General features: G+C 44.7%; 1 protein-coding gene across 3 annotated transcripts; it reads left to right on the top strand.

Moving 5' to 3' along the window:
- The first annotated feature begins 3,811 nt into the window (after positions 1-3,811).
- On the top strand, positions 3,812-12,200 carry PRSS23 (serine protease 23). Of its 3 annotated transcripts, none has more exons than XM_075742501.1 (2): positions 3,812-3,979; positions 9,011-12,200. In XM_075742501.1, the coding sequence occupies exon 2, from the start codon at positions 9,024-9,026 to the stop codon at positions 10,140-10,142; it is 1,119 nt and encodes a 372-aa protein (XP_075598616.1). In that variant the 5' UTR covers positions 3,812-3,979; positions 9,011-9,023; the 3' UTR covers positions 10,143-12,200. The 3 variants fall into 3 exon arrangements, with proteins under 3 accessions (XP_075598616.1, XP_075598617.1, XP_075598618.1); XM_075742502.1 differs by lacking the exon at positions 3,812-3,979 and adding an exon at positions 4,011-4,655; XM_075742503.1 differs by lacking the exon at positions 3,812-3,979 and adding an exon at positions 6,034-6,055.
- Positions 12,201-15,159: the final 2,959 nt, after the last annotated feature.

The raw sequence follows: 15,159 nt of genomic DNA, 5'->3' as shown, positions 1-15,159 counted from the left end.
ATCCTGACACTGCACTGAGATACAACATCCTAAAGGTCTTTTCCAACCAAAACTATGATTCTATGATTCTATGATTCTATGCTCTCACACTCATTGCACAGACTGGGAACCGAGGCAGCAGAGCCTTCCTCAAGTCCTGCGATGAAGCAAGGGCAGAGATGAGGATAGGACTTGCTTCTCCAGTCCCACTCTGCATCACACTTGCCTTCAAAATAGACTGTTTTCAAAGGGACAGCGAGTGTCTTCACTTTTACTTCTTCCTGCAGTTAGAAAGAGCTTTGGGAAACACAGCATCTGCAAGCAGGGGTCCCTGTCGCAGGGAGGTAAAGGGAGCCTGCTGGAAAGCTGCCATTGCAGTGGGGAACTCCAAGGCCTTTGCTGCTGCATTACATCAGCAGTGAGCAATGGGAGGACTCGTTCAAGCCAACTGTGGGTTGTCATTCTTCCTTCCAGACTCAGTGGCCTCTGAAATCACTCCATTGTCTGCGGCGGAATCTGGCACAGATCCATAATGCCAGGTTACTTCACTTCCCTGCAGAATAAAAGATTTCTTCAACCATGAAAAATTATCTCCTGACAGTGCTATTTATTAGGGCTCCCACCTGTAGACTGTTTCATTTTCAGCTTACTTGCAAGGTGCTGAAAAGTCAGCATGTGTGTTATCACTTGACAATATAGTACAGCTAATACCTCTTCACCCTTATGTATGTTGTCACTTACTGCTCTTTGGCTCAACAATGGCTCACAGTAACACTCAGATCTTGGGCTTCACTCACTTTTTAAAAAAGCTTGTGCAGCCCAATTTCACCAAAGCTCTTGTTTCTTAAGAATGATACACATAGGGAAAAAAAATCTTAAATTGGTATTTTTTTCCTCTTTTGAATTAGAAAGTTAAAACATTAAATTTTTTCTATAGCTGCTGGAAAGAACTGGACAGTGGTTCAATTTTTCTTAAAGCAGGCATTAAGATAGGCCAGGCGAACTGTCTTTTCTGAGCTTATGGTTCAATGCATGCCCTAGAAGTAATAAAAATCTAGAAGTTTGTATGGCAACCAAATGTCTTGTAACTAAATTTCAAACTAAACATTCTTCTCCACTCCTTTTGACATGAAAGGAGTTTTGCCCAACACTATCTTTAAGGTTTCATTCTCAGAAGGAGTCCTGCAGACACCAAGCCTTGCAGCTCCTATTAATCTACCTGTGTTGTACGTAGAGGCACATAATGTCTTATAATCTGTATAACTGAAATACTGTGGACTGGTAGCTATGGACCAGCTCCCCATGGTGGCAGGTGCTGTACAAACATAACACAGAAAGAAGATGATCCTTTCCCCTAATCGGAAGTAGAGAGACAGCAGTCAGTCACAGGAACACAGAGATGCACCAGGAAGCCATGAGAAGTGTGGTGGGAGGTCTCTAACTATGGACATTTACATAGACTTTTTTTTTTTTCTATGGGGTGCCTTCATCTTGTCCAGCACTGACTTGCAGCTGCTGCTCCAGATGGGGAGGGTCCTGTATTGTATCATGGATGGCCCAGGGCATCCCAAATCCCTACAATTAAGTGAGGTGCATCCCACCATATGTATCTTAGCAGTGTCTTGTACCTCTGTCTCCCTGTCTGCTGTAAACACTTCTTTCAGTGTCGTATCTTCTAGGATTGCGTCTATTTGAATTTGTGTCTGGAGATCAAACAGTCCTTCTTCAGTCAGTCAGAATTTAGAATCATAGAATAACAGAATAGTTTGGGTTTGAAGGGACCTCAAAGACCATCTAGTTCCCACCCATGGGCAGGGACACCCTCCACAAAGCCTCATCCAACCTGGCCTTGGACACTTCCAGGGATGGGGGATCCACAACTTCTCTGGGCAACCTTTTCTAGTGCCTCACCACCCTCAAAAGGAAGATTTTTTTCCTTATATCTGATCTGTATCTACCCTCTTTTAGTTTAAACCCATTAATTTATTCAGAGTCACTGTAAATAAAAACAACTGGGCAAAACATACAAAGAAGGAAGCAATTATGCTAATATTTATTCTTTCTTCCCACTGACACTTGCAAACAGCAGTGTGATATAGCAAGGCTGATACATTTGAGATAAAGCAGGAAAGGGGCATATAGAGAATTGTTCAGTGGAGGGTTTGCAGTCATCTAGGGCAACCTGTACTTTGTCAGAAGAGTAAAAGTGATCAAGAGGCCTTGTTTGGTGTGGTGAGCTACTACAGTCAGGAAGACCTGTGAGAGGAAAGCCAGCAAAGCCCTGGAGCACACATGGCAGTTGTGACAGGAGAGGCTGTAAGAACTCACCTGGACCTCTGCTGCAGCCCTGACTCCCACATAACCAAACCTCACAACACTTTCACCACCTACAGGACACGGACCAGCTCCTCCATCCACGCAAAACAGTAGAGGCGTGCAGGGCAAAGCTGCCTGAGCAGTGGGACTGCGTCTCTAATCGGGAGGCGAGTAGACACAGAGTCTGGATGAGGAAGAGATCTGTGATTAGTATGCTATTGCTGATAGAGTCTTACCTGGGAGCTGCCTGCCGATACTCCAGGTATCTTCCTCACTGTTGCATGATAGCCCAAGAGCAGCTGAACTGGTGTCACCAGCCCTTGCTTCCCTCTGCCACCAGCTATATTCTCTAGCTGTGTTTCTGCTGGAGATGTTTGCCCTCTACCCTTGGGGACCTCTCTTTCATGTTGTAATTCTCCTCTAATCATTCATAGTTGAGAAAGACTTGTCTGAGTAGTTACGATTTTTGAAGCACTTGCTTTTTTCCAAACATCTGAAAAAACCTTTCCACAGACCCATATGGGGTTGGTGCCAGGCCCGAGTAGATGCAAAGCACAAAAATCACATCTAAGAACGCAAGATCCTGTAACATCTCAGCTCCTCACATAGGGTCCGTGTGTGGGGCAGAGCTTTTGCCATGCTGCAAGCTCTCCTGGTCCTTTGTAAGCATAGCAGCGGGGTGAAGAGGTCAGCAGAAGGCAGCAAATAAATTGATTCCTGTGAAATTTGTATTTCCTTTATGGGGTAATGCCGATCAGCTGGGAATTTTGGCAAAAGCTTTTGTGGATTTTTTTCGCGGAGTTAAAACACATTGCAGGATTTTTCCTCTTCTTGGCTCCAGTTTCCTCTTTTCTTGCCAGATATCATTATAAGGATTCAAGAAGGATGAGTAATTAAAACTCATGCAAAGAATGTGTCTGACAATTAAATTCAAATATCTGCCTGATGAGGCAACATAGGTGACAGACCGCAGAGCTGCTGGAGCATCTGCTTATGCCCTGCAATGGCAGGAGGGACCCCGGGGGTTCACCCCACGCCTGGGCACCCTCCGAGAAGGGACCTGCCACACTGGGGACCCAGACGTTAGGGACAAAGAGCCTGTGGAGGTGCCACCACTGCACCCCAAAACCTCCCGCTTCAGGCCTGGGGTGGCCTGGCCATCCCTGAGGTGAGGTGATGGCAGTCCCCAAGCCGTCTGCAGTGCTGGGATACCACGGAAAAAAACAAGGGTGAGGAAAAAAATATGGTTTTCTTCAGGAAATGAATGCAAATAGCAGTAAAAGAGAAAAAAGCCGAGGGTGACGCCCCACAGGGTGCACTGGAGCCGTGGCCCGCGGGGGGGAGGCCTGCGCGGAGGGACAGCCCCGGCCCCGGCCTCGCCCGGCGCAGGGCGGTGCAGCGCAACCCACGGCGGCCGCGGGCGGACGGTGGGACGGGCAGAGGGCGGCTGCGCCGCCGGGAGCGCTGCGGAGCGGAGCGGAGCTCGGTGGCGGGAGCCACCTGCGGGAGGCGCCGCTCCGCCCCGCGCCGCTCCGCCCCGCTCGGAGCGCGCCTCTGAGGGAAGGCGCCCGGCGGGAGGGAGGGGGGAGGCGCCCCCGAGCCCCGTGGAGGCGGCGGGAGGGATGGGACCGGCCCCGCCACCTGCCTGAGCGGCTCCCGGAGACGCCGCCGCCGCGGGGAGCTGGTAGGTAGCGGGTCCCGCCGGCCGGGAGGGTGCCGCGGGGTGCGGGTCACCCCGAGGGACAAAGGGGCGGCGGGGAGGATGGCGGGGGCCGTTCTCGCCCCTCGGCGCCCCGGGGCCGGCGCCTCACCTGCGGACGGGCGCGGAGCCGAGGGGAGCCGGGCACTGCGGGTCACCGGCCATCCCCGCCGGGCGCTGCCGCCAGCCGGCCTGCGGGAGCCGCTGTCCCGGCTCGGGGCGAGCGCTCCGCAAAGAGCTTAATTTTTAACCCCGCTCGCATCAACGGGAGCGCACCCGGCGCCGCCTCTCCGGCCGCGGGCTAACAAAAGGGATAACGCGGCTTCTCCCCGCCGGTCCCCGCGTCGAGTCCCTGTCGCCGGGGCGGCCGGAGCGGCAAGCACCGTTGCTTGCCGATGTCGGTGACTAACTTTGAAGGGGCGACTGGCGAGGAAACAGCTGATAAAAAATTCGCCTTTGCTGCGTTTCACGCTTGGGAGGCGTCAGAAGTAGCTCTCCGGTTGAGCCACAGCGGTCCTATACTTTGATTGATCACCATGACCGAGAACGTCCGTAATTTGGGGTTTTTTAAGACATACATCACACCGTCTCTTCAGTGAAGTGGTTGCTGGAGCCTGTGGCAGTTGTTCACCTCCTGCCCTGAGCGAGGTCCGAGGGGTCGGTAAGGTCCCAGCGGAGACCCCGCTCGCGCGCTCGCGCAGCTGCCCCGGCACACTGCTCGTCGCTCAGGTGGCTTCGTCGCCCTTGCTTACAGCTTGCCGTCTTAATCAAGTTGACCATCGCTGTCTGCCTGTGACACAGTTTGCTCTTGTACAGAGTAACCAAAGCTGCTTTATGTGCAGGGAGCAAGAAAGAGGAAGGGAAAGAGGGTGAAAGGAGGCAGTACGATTATTCTATAGGAATTGGACTAAGCGGTAATCACATAATATGATCCCATTTCTCTGCATGTGTATGTGTGCATGTGTCGCTGACACACGTCAAAATACCTGCTGTGCCCCTTGTGTATGTTAACAGATACCCTTGGCCTGCCAGTATCGAAGTTCGTTTCAGGTTTTCCGAGACATCTCTTCTTAGAGCCCTCAGTCTAGCGGGTAAGGCAGTGTAACTCCCACACCGCCCTCAGCATCGCAGGCAGGCTAATAGAGATGTTAGATTTTAATGGCAGTAAGGCTTCTGTAATTCTTAAAGTGCGACTCAGTTATTTTTGCTGTGTTTTAACAAGTTCTGTGACTAAGAAAAGCAGCAGAGGTATTTTGGCATGGCAGTGACAGTGATTTAGTTCACCTTTGTTCACCTTTATAATTTGGTTTGAGGCAGGTTTTTCTCTCTTACAGTCTTGGTTTTCTTTCTTCATTTTTTTTTGCCGTGTTAATCATTCTTGCTTCCAGCACTGTGGAAAAACTTTCTTCCTTTCAAAATGTAATGGAGACTGTTTGGTTCACGGGCTTTCATACTGGATGTTCCAAGATTTATTGTTATTTAACCATCTATTACAAGAACCACCCCTGAAGTAGTGAACTCTTCCAGAAAAATTACTTGCTTATTAGAAAATGATTCATGTCTGTCCTGAACAAGGCAGTTCTCTTTCACCAACATCCATCTCAAGGCGTGAATGCCCATAGCAGGCAGGGAAATGTGTCTGTAAAGTGTTTTAGCAGCGCAGGGAGCCCCGGGGTAGCTGTCACTGTTTCCATTCTCTAAACAATTTTAATGCCATTAGCAAGTGTGATTATGTACAAACCGCTTTCTAGGGGGTTCCTAGGCTGGGTATCAGAGCAGGGCTTTGTACTGAGTCAAAGGGTGGATTGAGTTTATGACACAGTTTAAATAGAAACAGAAGAACAGTACTACAGTAGAGCAGCACATTGTAATTCATTCAGAATCGTATTGTGATAGCCATTCAGGGAAGTACTTGCTTCTTACCAGTTCGATTTAGGAACATCTTTCAGGGTCATCCACGAGTAAGTAGCTGAACATAGAAGTGTTAACCCTGGTTTTTGCAGCGTTTTGTTTTAAACAGATAGGAAAAGAGAGAGGGAAAAGGAAAGAAGAGGCTAACTGGTAGGTGTCTCTTTAAATTTAGACTACTTGTTAAATTCCTTCATTTTTCTGCTTAACCATTTTATTTTTTAAAGAGGAAGGATCTACACAGAGAGAGGTACCATGCACTAATTTGGCATCTTGTTATAAGACATTTATTCTATTTATTGCAGCCCAGAACTGATTTAACACCAGCTATGTCTCCAGATAAGACATAATTACAAAGACTTCAGTAAAGTCTTTGGTTTGTGACCACTGTTTAGCTTCTGTGGTCAGGTATAAACTCACAACTGTATTTTATTGTTAGGCTTTAATAACATTTTAAATAATAGAAAAGTTGTGTAATTGACAAAAAGGCTTTTTTACCCCATGTATCTGCAATGCGATCATAGCACAGAGGCAGCAGGGGAGGGGTGTGGGAAGGCTTGCTCAAAGACATGGAGTAAGTACCGCTTTACAGAGCACAGCACAGACAGATATCATCTTCTGAAGCCTTTTTTTGGGGACTAACTTGAGTCCCAGCTGCTGTCTTGTTCTCTTCATAGGGCGGCTGCCCTCTGCTGTCTAAAACTGCCTTGGAAAGTGGCGTTGCTGCAGTGCTGATGGTAGGGAGATGAGGGAGGGCAGGTTGCAGAGAGAGGTGATTTCTCAGCCCCGATGATGCTCTTGGAGGAAGCAGAGAAGCTGTTGGGCATGCAGTCCCTTCATCAGGTTGCTGCACTGACACACACAAGAAAATCTTGCTGCTTGTGCAAATAACAACTGACAAGACCCTTCTAATTTTCCCCTGCCGGCTGAATAGACCAACCAAAGGCCAGCACTGACTCAGTTAGCATGGATGATTTTTAGATCCAAGAAGTGGCGCAAGTGGTGCAATTGAGACAGAGATTCCATCTGTCAGGAAAGCTTCAAATGTAATTTGTGGGAATAACTTTAGTGCAAAGCAGATGAGAGCAGACTGCTTATAAATATGTGCTCTTAATAATGGGATCTGCTACCTGATGCACAACATAACTGTGATTTAGTCTGTTCTCAGCTTCTAACTGGGAGACCAGTAAACGTTTCTGTGTACAGTCCTCACTGTCACAAGTAGGACAGTTAACAGTTGACTTATGCTAGCGTATATTGTCTTTGTGGGGACAGAGTGGAATCATTTGTCCCTGTTACCTTCTTTTTCTATGTTTTCCTAATCACTGTTATATAACATGTCTATTTGATATACAGCAAGTGTTCCTTGAGACATCCTTATACCAACATGATTATTTGATAGCTTACAAAACCCAGCTAGCTGCAATATTAATCTCTGCCATGGAAGGAGCCAGAGGAGGTGATGGTTTCAGTAAGCAAGTATTGTCCAATTCTGGGACATCCAAAATTATGCAGATCTGCTTGATGTTTAAAATGGTCTGTATTTTCCAGCCTAACTTACTCGTTCACTATAAAACAACACATTCTGTAGAGCTTAGCCCTTCAAGAAAAAAATACGTCCCTTTAAAGATGTCCTGTTTGTTAATGTAAAAATTATGAACAGAATGTCTGATCCCTTCTGGAAGAGTCAGTACCTGCCTCTGTGGGCATCAGTAGTATCAGCTCTGTCCACCTGTGTCTGTTTTTTGGAATGGAAATGTTTTGATTTCCTGCATGACTCAATTGATATTTTGAACATCGTGTGCTTAATTATAGCCTCCATTCCCAAAGAGGATGCTACCAACAACGGAAGAATCCAGGCCCAACATTTGAGTTGGACACTTTCGGACTTTAGCAGTTTGTAGCTTCTGAAGTCTTTTTCGGTGCAGCTAAGGGATGGCGTATTCCTACAAAAAGCATTGGAAGAAGGATTTTTCTTTTTTATTCTTAGATAGCTGTGGTCATCTCCTGCATGAATTGCTTTGATTTACTCGTTTGAGGTATTTCAGGAATGATCCTGCACTTGTGATCAGTGTAACCTCAGCAGGGTTTTAAATATGTGTAAGCTCAACATAATTGTGAAGTTTTGTTTGAATAATCTTTGTATGAGGGAGATCCTGCCTGCCTTCTTGCCCAGGGCGCAGTGCCTCCTGCAGCGATTCAGCTGTATGGCTAATTTTCAAATAAACTAAAGTTACACATTTTCTTGACACAGGACTAGTGCACGCTGTTCTCTGCAGTCTGAGGCACTCTGCCTGTGGTTCATAAACACATTCACAGTCCCATTTGTCTGCCTGTGCTCAGAGGGGGTTGGTTTGCATTTCTAATTAATTGAGTTTATAAAGGAATAAGCCAGTATGTTAACTGAAAATTCCCTCAAGAATTGTAAACTTACTTCATTAGCAGCCCTCGTGTAATCACATCACCCTGTCTCATGTAAACCTAGGGGAGAGCGAATGCTATGCAGAGCAGAAACCTTCCTCTGGTATGAGTTGTAAGGGGAAGCGAGTCTCCCGTGTGGTCGTGTTCTGCAGCCCAGCTCCTGTTCAGGTTACCTGCTTTGTCCACCCGCCTGTTCCTACCATCAACTTGCTACGACAGCGAACGGTGTGAGGTGATTTCAGGACCTCTCTCAGTAGAGTCAGAGAGTAGGTGGGAGATTTCAGAGAATGCTGTAATCTATCTGAAGTAAGACACATCTACTCTTTGCAGGAGCTATGGTTTCTGAATGCAGGAATTTATACAGAGTCTGAATTTTCGTTACACTGTGTGAAGACAAATACAATAACTTTCCACTGATGTCAGCTGGGAGTTGGTGGCTCAGCACAGCTGAGAGTTAAATGCCCTCTGTTTCAGTGTTAACCTGAGACTTGTGACTTGTTTCAAAATACGGGTGAAGGCATTAGTTTAACACAGAAGTCTGAAGTACTTAATGATAGTTGGCTGCATTCAAATCGCTTGACCCTTATTATATAGACTTGGTTAGCAAGCCGTTACCTAGCAAGGTAGATTAGATTAATCTTGCAACGTGTTTGGGTGAGTAACTGGACTTTCTTTTGCTTTCCACAGACCGGCATTCAGAATGGCAGGCTTGTCCACTTTAATCCTCCTTTTGTGTGCTGCTAAAGATGTGATGCCCTCCAGTTCTCACTGGAAGCCAACTTGGCCATCTTACAGAGTTCCAGTTATCCTGCCACAATCTACCCTTAACTTGGACAAACCACAGTTTGATGCTGAAGCCAGATTGGAAGTGGTATCTCCCTGTGGCCCAACATGCCACAAAAGTTCTCCGCTGCCAACTTATGAAGAAGTGAAGAACTACCTGTCCTATGAAACTTTGTATGCTAATGGTAGCCTCACTGAAACTGAAGTGGGCATATATATTCTGAGCAACAGCGGTGATGGGTCTCGAGGCAAATCTCGAACTAAGAGGCAGATCTATGGCTATGACAGCAGGTTTAGCATTTTTGGGAAGGACTTCTTGTTGAATTACCCGTTCTCCACATCGGTGAAGCTATCTACAGGTTGCACGGGGACGCTAGTGGCTGAAAAGCATGTTCTTACTGCTGCTCATTGCATTCATGATGGCAAGAGCTATGTCAAAGGAGCTCAGAAACTGCGAGTGGGGTTCCTAAAGCCCAAACTGAAAGATGGCAGCAAAGGGGCCAATATCACCAACTCAGCAATGCCTGAGAAAATGAAATTCCAGTGGATCCGAGTGAAACGGACACATGTCCCCAAAGGATGGATCAAAGGCAATGCCAATGACATTGGCATGGATTATGACTATGCCCTGCTGGAGCTCAAGAAGCCTCATAAAAGAAAGTTTATGAAGATAGGTGTGAGCCCACCAGCAAGACAATTGCCTGGAGGGAGGATTCACTTCTCTGGCTACGACAATGATCGTCCAGGAAACTTGGTTTACCGTTTCTGTGATGTCAAAGATGAAACGTATGACCTGTTGTACCAGCAGTGTGATGCCCAGCCAGGTGCGAGTGGATCTGGGGTGTACGTGAGGATGTGGAAGAGGCAGAATCACAAATGGGAGCGTAAAATTATTGGAATATTTTCAGGCCATCAGTGGGTGGACATGAATGGCACCCCACAGGATTTCAATGTAGCTGTTCGCATCACACCCCTCAAATACGCACAGATCTGTTACTGGATCAAAGGCAACTACCTTGACTGCAGGGAAGGCTAAAGACAATGAAACTCCTTGAAAGCACTTAATGACTGGTTTTAATTTCTCATCTGAGGAGAGGGTAGACTTCTGCTGCAAATGCATGTGATGATAGGATCTTGTAACATCAGGATGTGGTATATAGCTTTTCAAGCAAGCCACCTTGTTCTCAGGACAGGGGCTGTGTGGTGCTGTCATTGCAGATCGAAACTGGGGAGAAAAGAATGTCTGCTGGGTGGGGAAGGAGCAGGTGGACTTGCTGAATTTGCAGCCGAGCAACTGAAGATTAATTAGGGGCAGATCAGTAAACAGTATGAAATCAGAACTGTCTCCAAAGAATCTTATAAAAGGGACGCTGTTGACTATCTCATGCCTACAATGTTTGTTTTAATAAATCCTAGGATTAGTAGAAATGCTTTGATCTGAACTTTTAAGAAAATATTTCTATGCTGTTGGGGGCTGAAGAGGGGCATTTAATGGTGTTTGCAACCCAAACATTACAGCTTTGTGTTCCTGCATGAGAAAGGGAGTGTGAAAAGGGCAAGGCATGTGCTGTGGGAGATGAATGCCACACAAATAGCATGAAGGGTAAATACTTAACACTTCTAACCTTCTTTTGGCCTGAGTGATTTGAGACTTTATTAGTAACATAGTTAAGAAAAATGCTTTTTGAGCAAACGGACCTTGATGGTGCAAGGACTTGACTGTGAAGGTGATGTTGGTCATATGAGCAGTGCCATTGCATTCTGCTTCGGGAAACAAATCATACATGGGCTTAAACCTTTACAGCAGCTGGGGCATAGCCTTACACCTAGCAGGATCTCTGTGAATATACTATTATAGAAAGCGTATGAGGACAGAGGCTTGTTTTCTGTTATGACCTTACTTTGATCTTTTAAGGAAAATCTCATGTCAGCAACTCAGGTTTTCAGAGGAGAAGCCTGTCCTGGGTCTTGCTGGCTGTCTGAATTGCAGCCTGCAAAGCAGGTAAAGGGGAGAGCAGGACAAGGATTTCTATTGAGTTTTTCCTCTTTTTGTTGAAGATCCATGCTGTTCTACCTAAAAATATACTAGGTAGAAGGGCCCTAGATTTATAAGCATCTCCCTGTCATATCCCTTTGACAGTGTAATTTGTACGGCATCTTGACTCCTGTTTCTTGTGTCATTTGGGGTAGGAATCCTCCTCCCCATCAGATTGTTGAGTTACAAATAATTCTTGGCAAATGCACAGTTCAGTAATTCTGCAGCTGGAATAGAGCCACATTATAGGCTGCAATCTGAGTTTGCTATGAAGTGATGCTCTGCTGTCCCTTATACATGACAGTGATTTACATTTTTACTATAGCAAAATTGTAGTTTGAAACAAGAACTGTCTTTTATAGGTAAAATCAGTGCAGCCAAATACTTGTAGCCTAGCAAACAGCATTGGTAAGTCAATATGGTCTGTACAAACAATGTTTCTCGGGCGGATTGTGCCTCTGTATTGCAGTAACATGGTTAAGTACATGCTGCCATGCCAATATTATTTTTTTCAATAGGAGGATAGACACTGGCACCAGTTCCAGTTTCTCTTCCATCCATCTCTCACTGTTGCCTGAACCTTACCAAGTTATCCATGGCACTTGGTGTTGTGGGGCAAACGCAAGTCCCTGGTGTGAAGTCGCAGAGCTGGAAAGGAATGAATCTAAGCAGGGCTTCCCTGTGCTATAAAGGAAAATGTTAATTCAGCTAAGCCTTTCTTACACTCTACTAATTACTATGGCATTTGTAAACATATGCCTGATGGTGCTTTATCTTTGTGATGGCTTTGGCTCTAGTTCTGAAAAACGTTTTTTGCTAGAGCTGCCTACAATTATTATTTTTATAGGTGCAGCGTACAAAAACATGGACCCTCATTTGGGCTTTTGGTGCCCTCAGATACAAGCAGTTACTAATGCTTTGAAATATGAATAATCACCATATGTATCTGATGGTCTTTTTCTGCCTTCTTATTTTAATTTCCTTTACTTTATGGCTGTTATCTGGAGCACTTTTGTTTGAATGTATCACAGTGAATAAAGAAAAGTTACGGAATTTCAATGCAGACATTCTTGTATTTGTACTACACTTGGGTTGCACTTTCAGTGTCGTTTCAGTTACTTATTTGGAAGGACATTCAGATACAAGACAGATGTATTAATATCCTCAATGATGCTGTTTATTTTCCTTAAGTTTTCTTTTGTCCCCACTTGTTACAGAAGTAATTCTATTATTATTTTTTTTTTCAGTAGGCTTAATTACTCTGTACTTTGGACAGTAATAATCAATCTTAGCTTTCATAGAATTGTTGCAGTTCCAAAGCCAGTCATGAGCTCAGATTAGTTAAAGCTGAAAATAACCTATTAAAGAGTCACATTTTTTTTATTAACTTTAGGGTCGATAAACTATGGAGGAATTTGAACCAGTGAGTATAATGTCATAAATCAAGTCCATCTTCTTTTTATTTTAGTTGATGCAGTAAGAAAAGAGCTCCTCTGAAGCCAACAGTGAGACCCACAGTTTTTTGAGGAACACTGGAGTGCAGAAATGTTCTACTTTTTGATGTGAGAATTGCTGTCCATACACCTTTCCTGATTTCTGGATGTTCCTGCTACGTCACGTGGGCTTGAGAACATCAGTCCTGGCTTATGGGACATATTTCCCATCCACTGGTCCTATGTTCTCAACTGTTTTGTTGGATTGTGGACTGAGATCTTTTAATCTCTCGAGATGACTGGCAGAGTGCTGTTGTGCAGAAGGCACAGAGTAATGTGAGCAAGTTTAAAAAAAAATAAAAAAATGTATGCAGCAAGTTTCGTGTAATCAGGGGTGGGAGATCTCCTTCTACTGTACCCTATGCAAACATTCCAGATTGGGTTTAGAAAGAAAAGGAAATCTCAGATAATGTGGGCAGAATTGTTGTGCTAAAGCTCAATATTGTTTCACCTGGGCCCACCTGAGTTTCATGGTAATTTTTGCTGGCGTATTCATTCAGAGTGGGGTTGGGCCATTGCTAGGCAGGTTTGGAAACTGTATTCAGAGTATATTTGCTTTGGTCCTGTAAACAGAGCTTTTTTAAAACCAGACCTTTAAACCATGAGAAAGGTAGCCATGCAGCCAACATAGTTCATCAAGAAAACACAAGTAACTAAGTTATATACAGGCACACCACTAGAATTTCATTGTCCAGCTGATCATGACTGCTGATGATCTGCGGAACTGAATCGAGTGCCTCATTATTCTCGTATTTTAAGGCAGAACAGCAGATAGGTATAGAGGGACTGTTTTGATTGTGAATGGAAAGGATTATAGTCTTCTGCTCCTGCATCTTTAAGAGGCTGGCATAAGAAAAATTCTAGTTAGTATGATATAACTCCCTCAGAGAACAGTGCTGGAGATAGAAACTGAGGTCTCGAGAAAGCACAGACCATGCCAAACTCTTCCAGAGCACACAGTGAACTTAGCCTACTGAAGACTGCAGAATATCACCAAGTTTCTTTCTCAGAGGAAAGGTATTTTCCTTGCATCTGTAATTGTTTTGCAACTGAATCCCCAGGCCTGCCTGTTCAGAGGGCAGCGCTCGTCTTAAAGTTGCGCGCTGAACTCCAAGCAAGTATAATACATGCTTGAAATTCTTTTCCGTGTTTCCACTTAATCTGCCATTTGTTAGTGGGTTTTGGTAGTGCGCCAACGCAATATGCACAGGCCTTGAGAAGCTTTCAAAGAGTGGGTAAAGTATGATGGCTTGGTAAAAACTGCTTTGCTTTCCTGGAGCAAGTGTGGACAGTAAAGAGCAGCACAGCATGAAAGGGCAGTGTGATTCCTATCATGGGAGCAAGATTCCCAGTGGATCGGTTGCTGTGTATCTATGCACGTGTATGGATGTGTATGTGTGTAGGGTTTTTATGAATAATACTGTTTCTATTCCCTGTTCTACTAGGTGTAGAAGAAAAACTTACGAGCTGCAGTAAATTAAGCCTCTTAAAACTAGTGCGTAAATACCAAACCTGAAGCCAGTGTGCAGCACATGTAAGTTTAGACTGTGACTTGTCTATAGGTACACAAGAACATTAGAATTAGGAACCTGATCTTTTCCACCTAGAAGATGTTTTTTCCTGTCTCACATGGTGACTATTAGGTTGCATGTGCATTGTGCCTGCTGTTAAAGGGAGTGTGGGCTTTTACAGGTAAATTAAACAAGAGTAGAGAAACGTCTTAGCGTGCCCCAAGCACTATTATCAACGCTGATTATTCCCAGGATAAAATTATCAGTGATGCTTTGGGTGTGGGTTGGTTTTGAACTAAATGGGAATAGGTTGAGTCATGAAGCAGGCTCATACTGTTTTTTATCTAAAGATCTCTAACAGTAATTAAGTGGTTGTGGCTCAAGGGGAGACAATGAATCTGCAAACTTTTTATGGACAATGTTTATTTTTTTTACAATAAATTCCCTTTAAAAGATAAGTATGCATCAGCAGAGATCTACAAGTTAATCACTTCTATTACTTCACCAAGCAAATGATCATGATATAAAATACTCCATTTAAATAGTACATATAATGAAAATATCTGATACATGTTAACTGACATTTGCTCATTTGCACTCGTTTCAGTTTTGGAAATCACCGTTCATACCAATTTGGTGAGGAGAGACTATCTTTCTGGCAAGCCTGGCCAACTCCAATTCAAAGAGCATGTTCATAAAATACTGACGTGTGATGGGAGTATGAAGGTTGTTAGCTCTTATTGGAGTGACAGCAGTAATAAGGTATAATAAATTTTTCCAGCTTATCCTAGACAGTTTCCTATAACTATTTTATGCCACATTATCATAGATTTGGTGATTTTGCACAGGTTGCATACATGAAGAAGTTAATTTAATGATCAATTACATAATTAATTTTTTTGCATCCCCTTACCTGTGAAGCCAGAAGTATTTACTGCTGTGGGCAGGTGAGAAGAGGACAAAAATGTTCACATTTGCAAAAGTTCATTTAAGGCTTGTCTAACATAAAGTCTC

This window comes from Balearica regulorum, chromosome 1 (genome assembly GCF_011004875.1).
Source record: "Balearica regulorum gibbericeps isolate bBalReg1 chromosome 1, bBalReg1.pri, whole genome shotgun sequence".
Taxonomy (NCBI): Eukaryota; Metazoa; Chordata; class Aves; order Gruiformes; family Gruidae; genus Balearica; species Balearica regulorum.
Note: the sequence above shows the minus strand (reverse complement) of the source record. Positions and strands in the feature narration are given on the sequence as shown.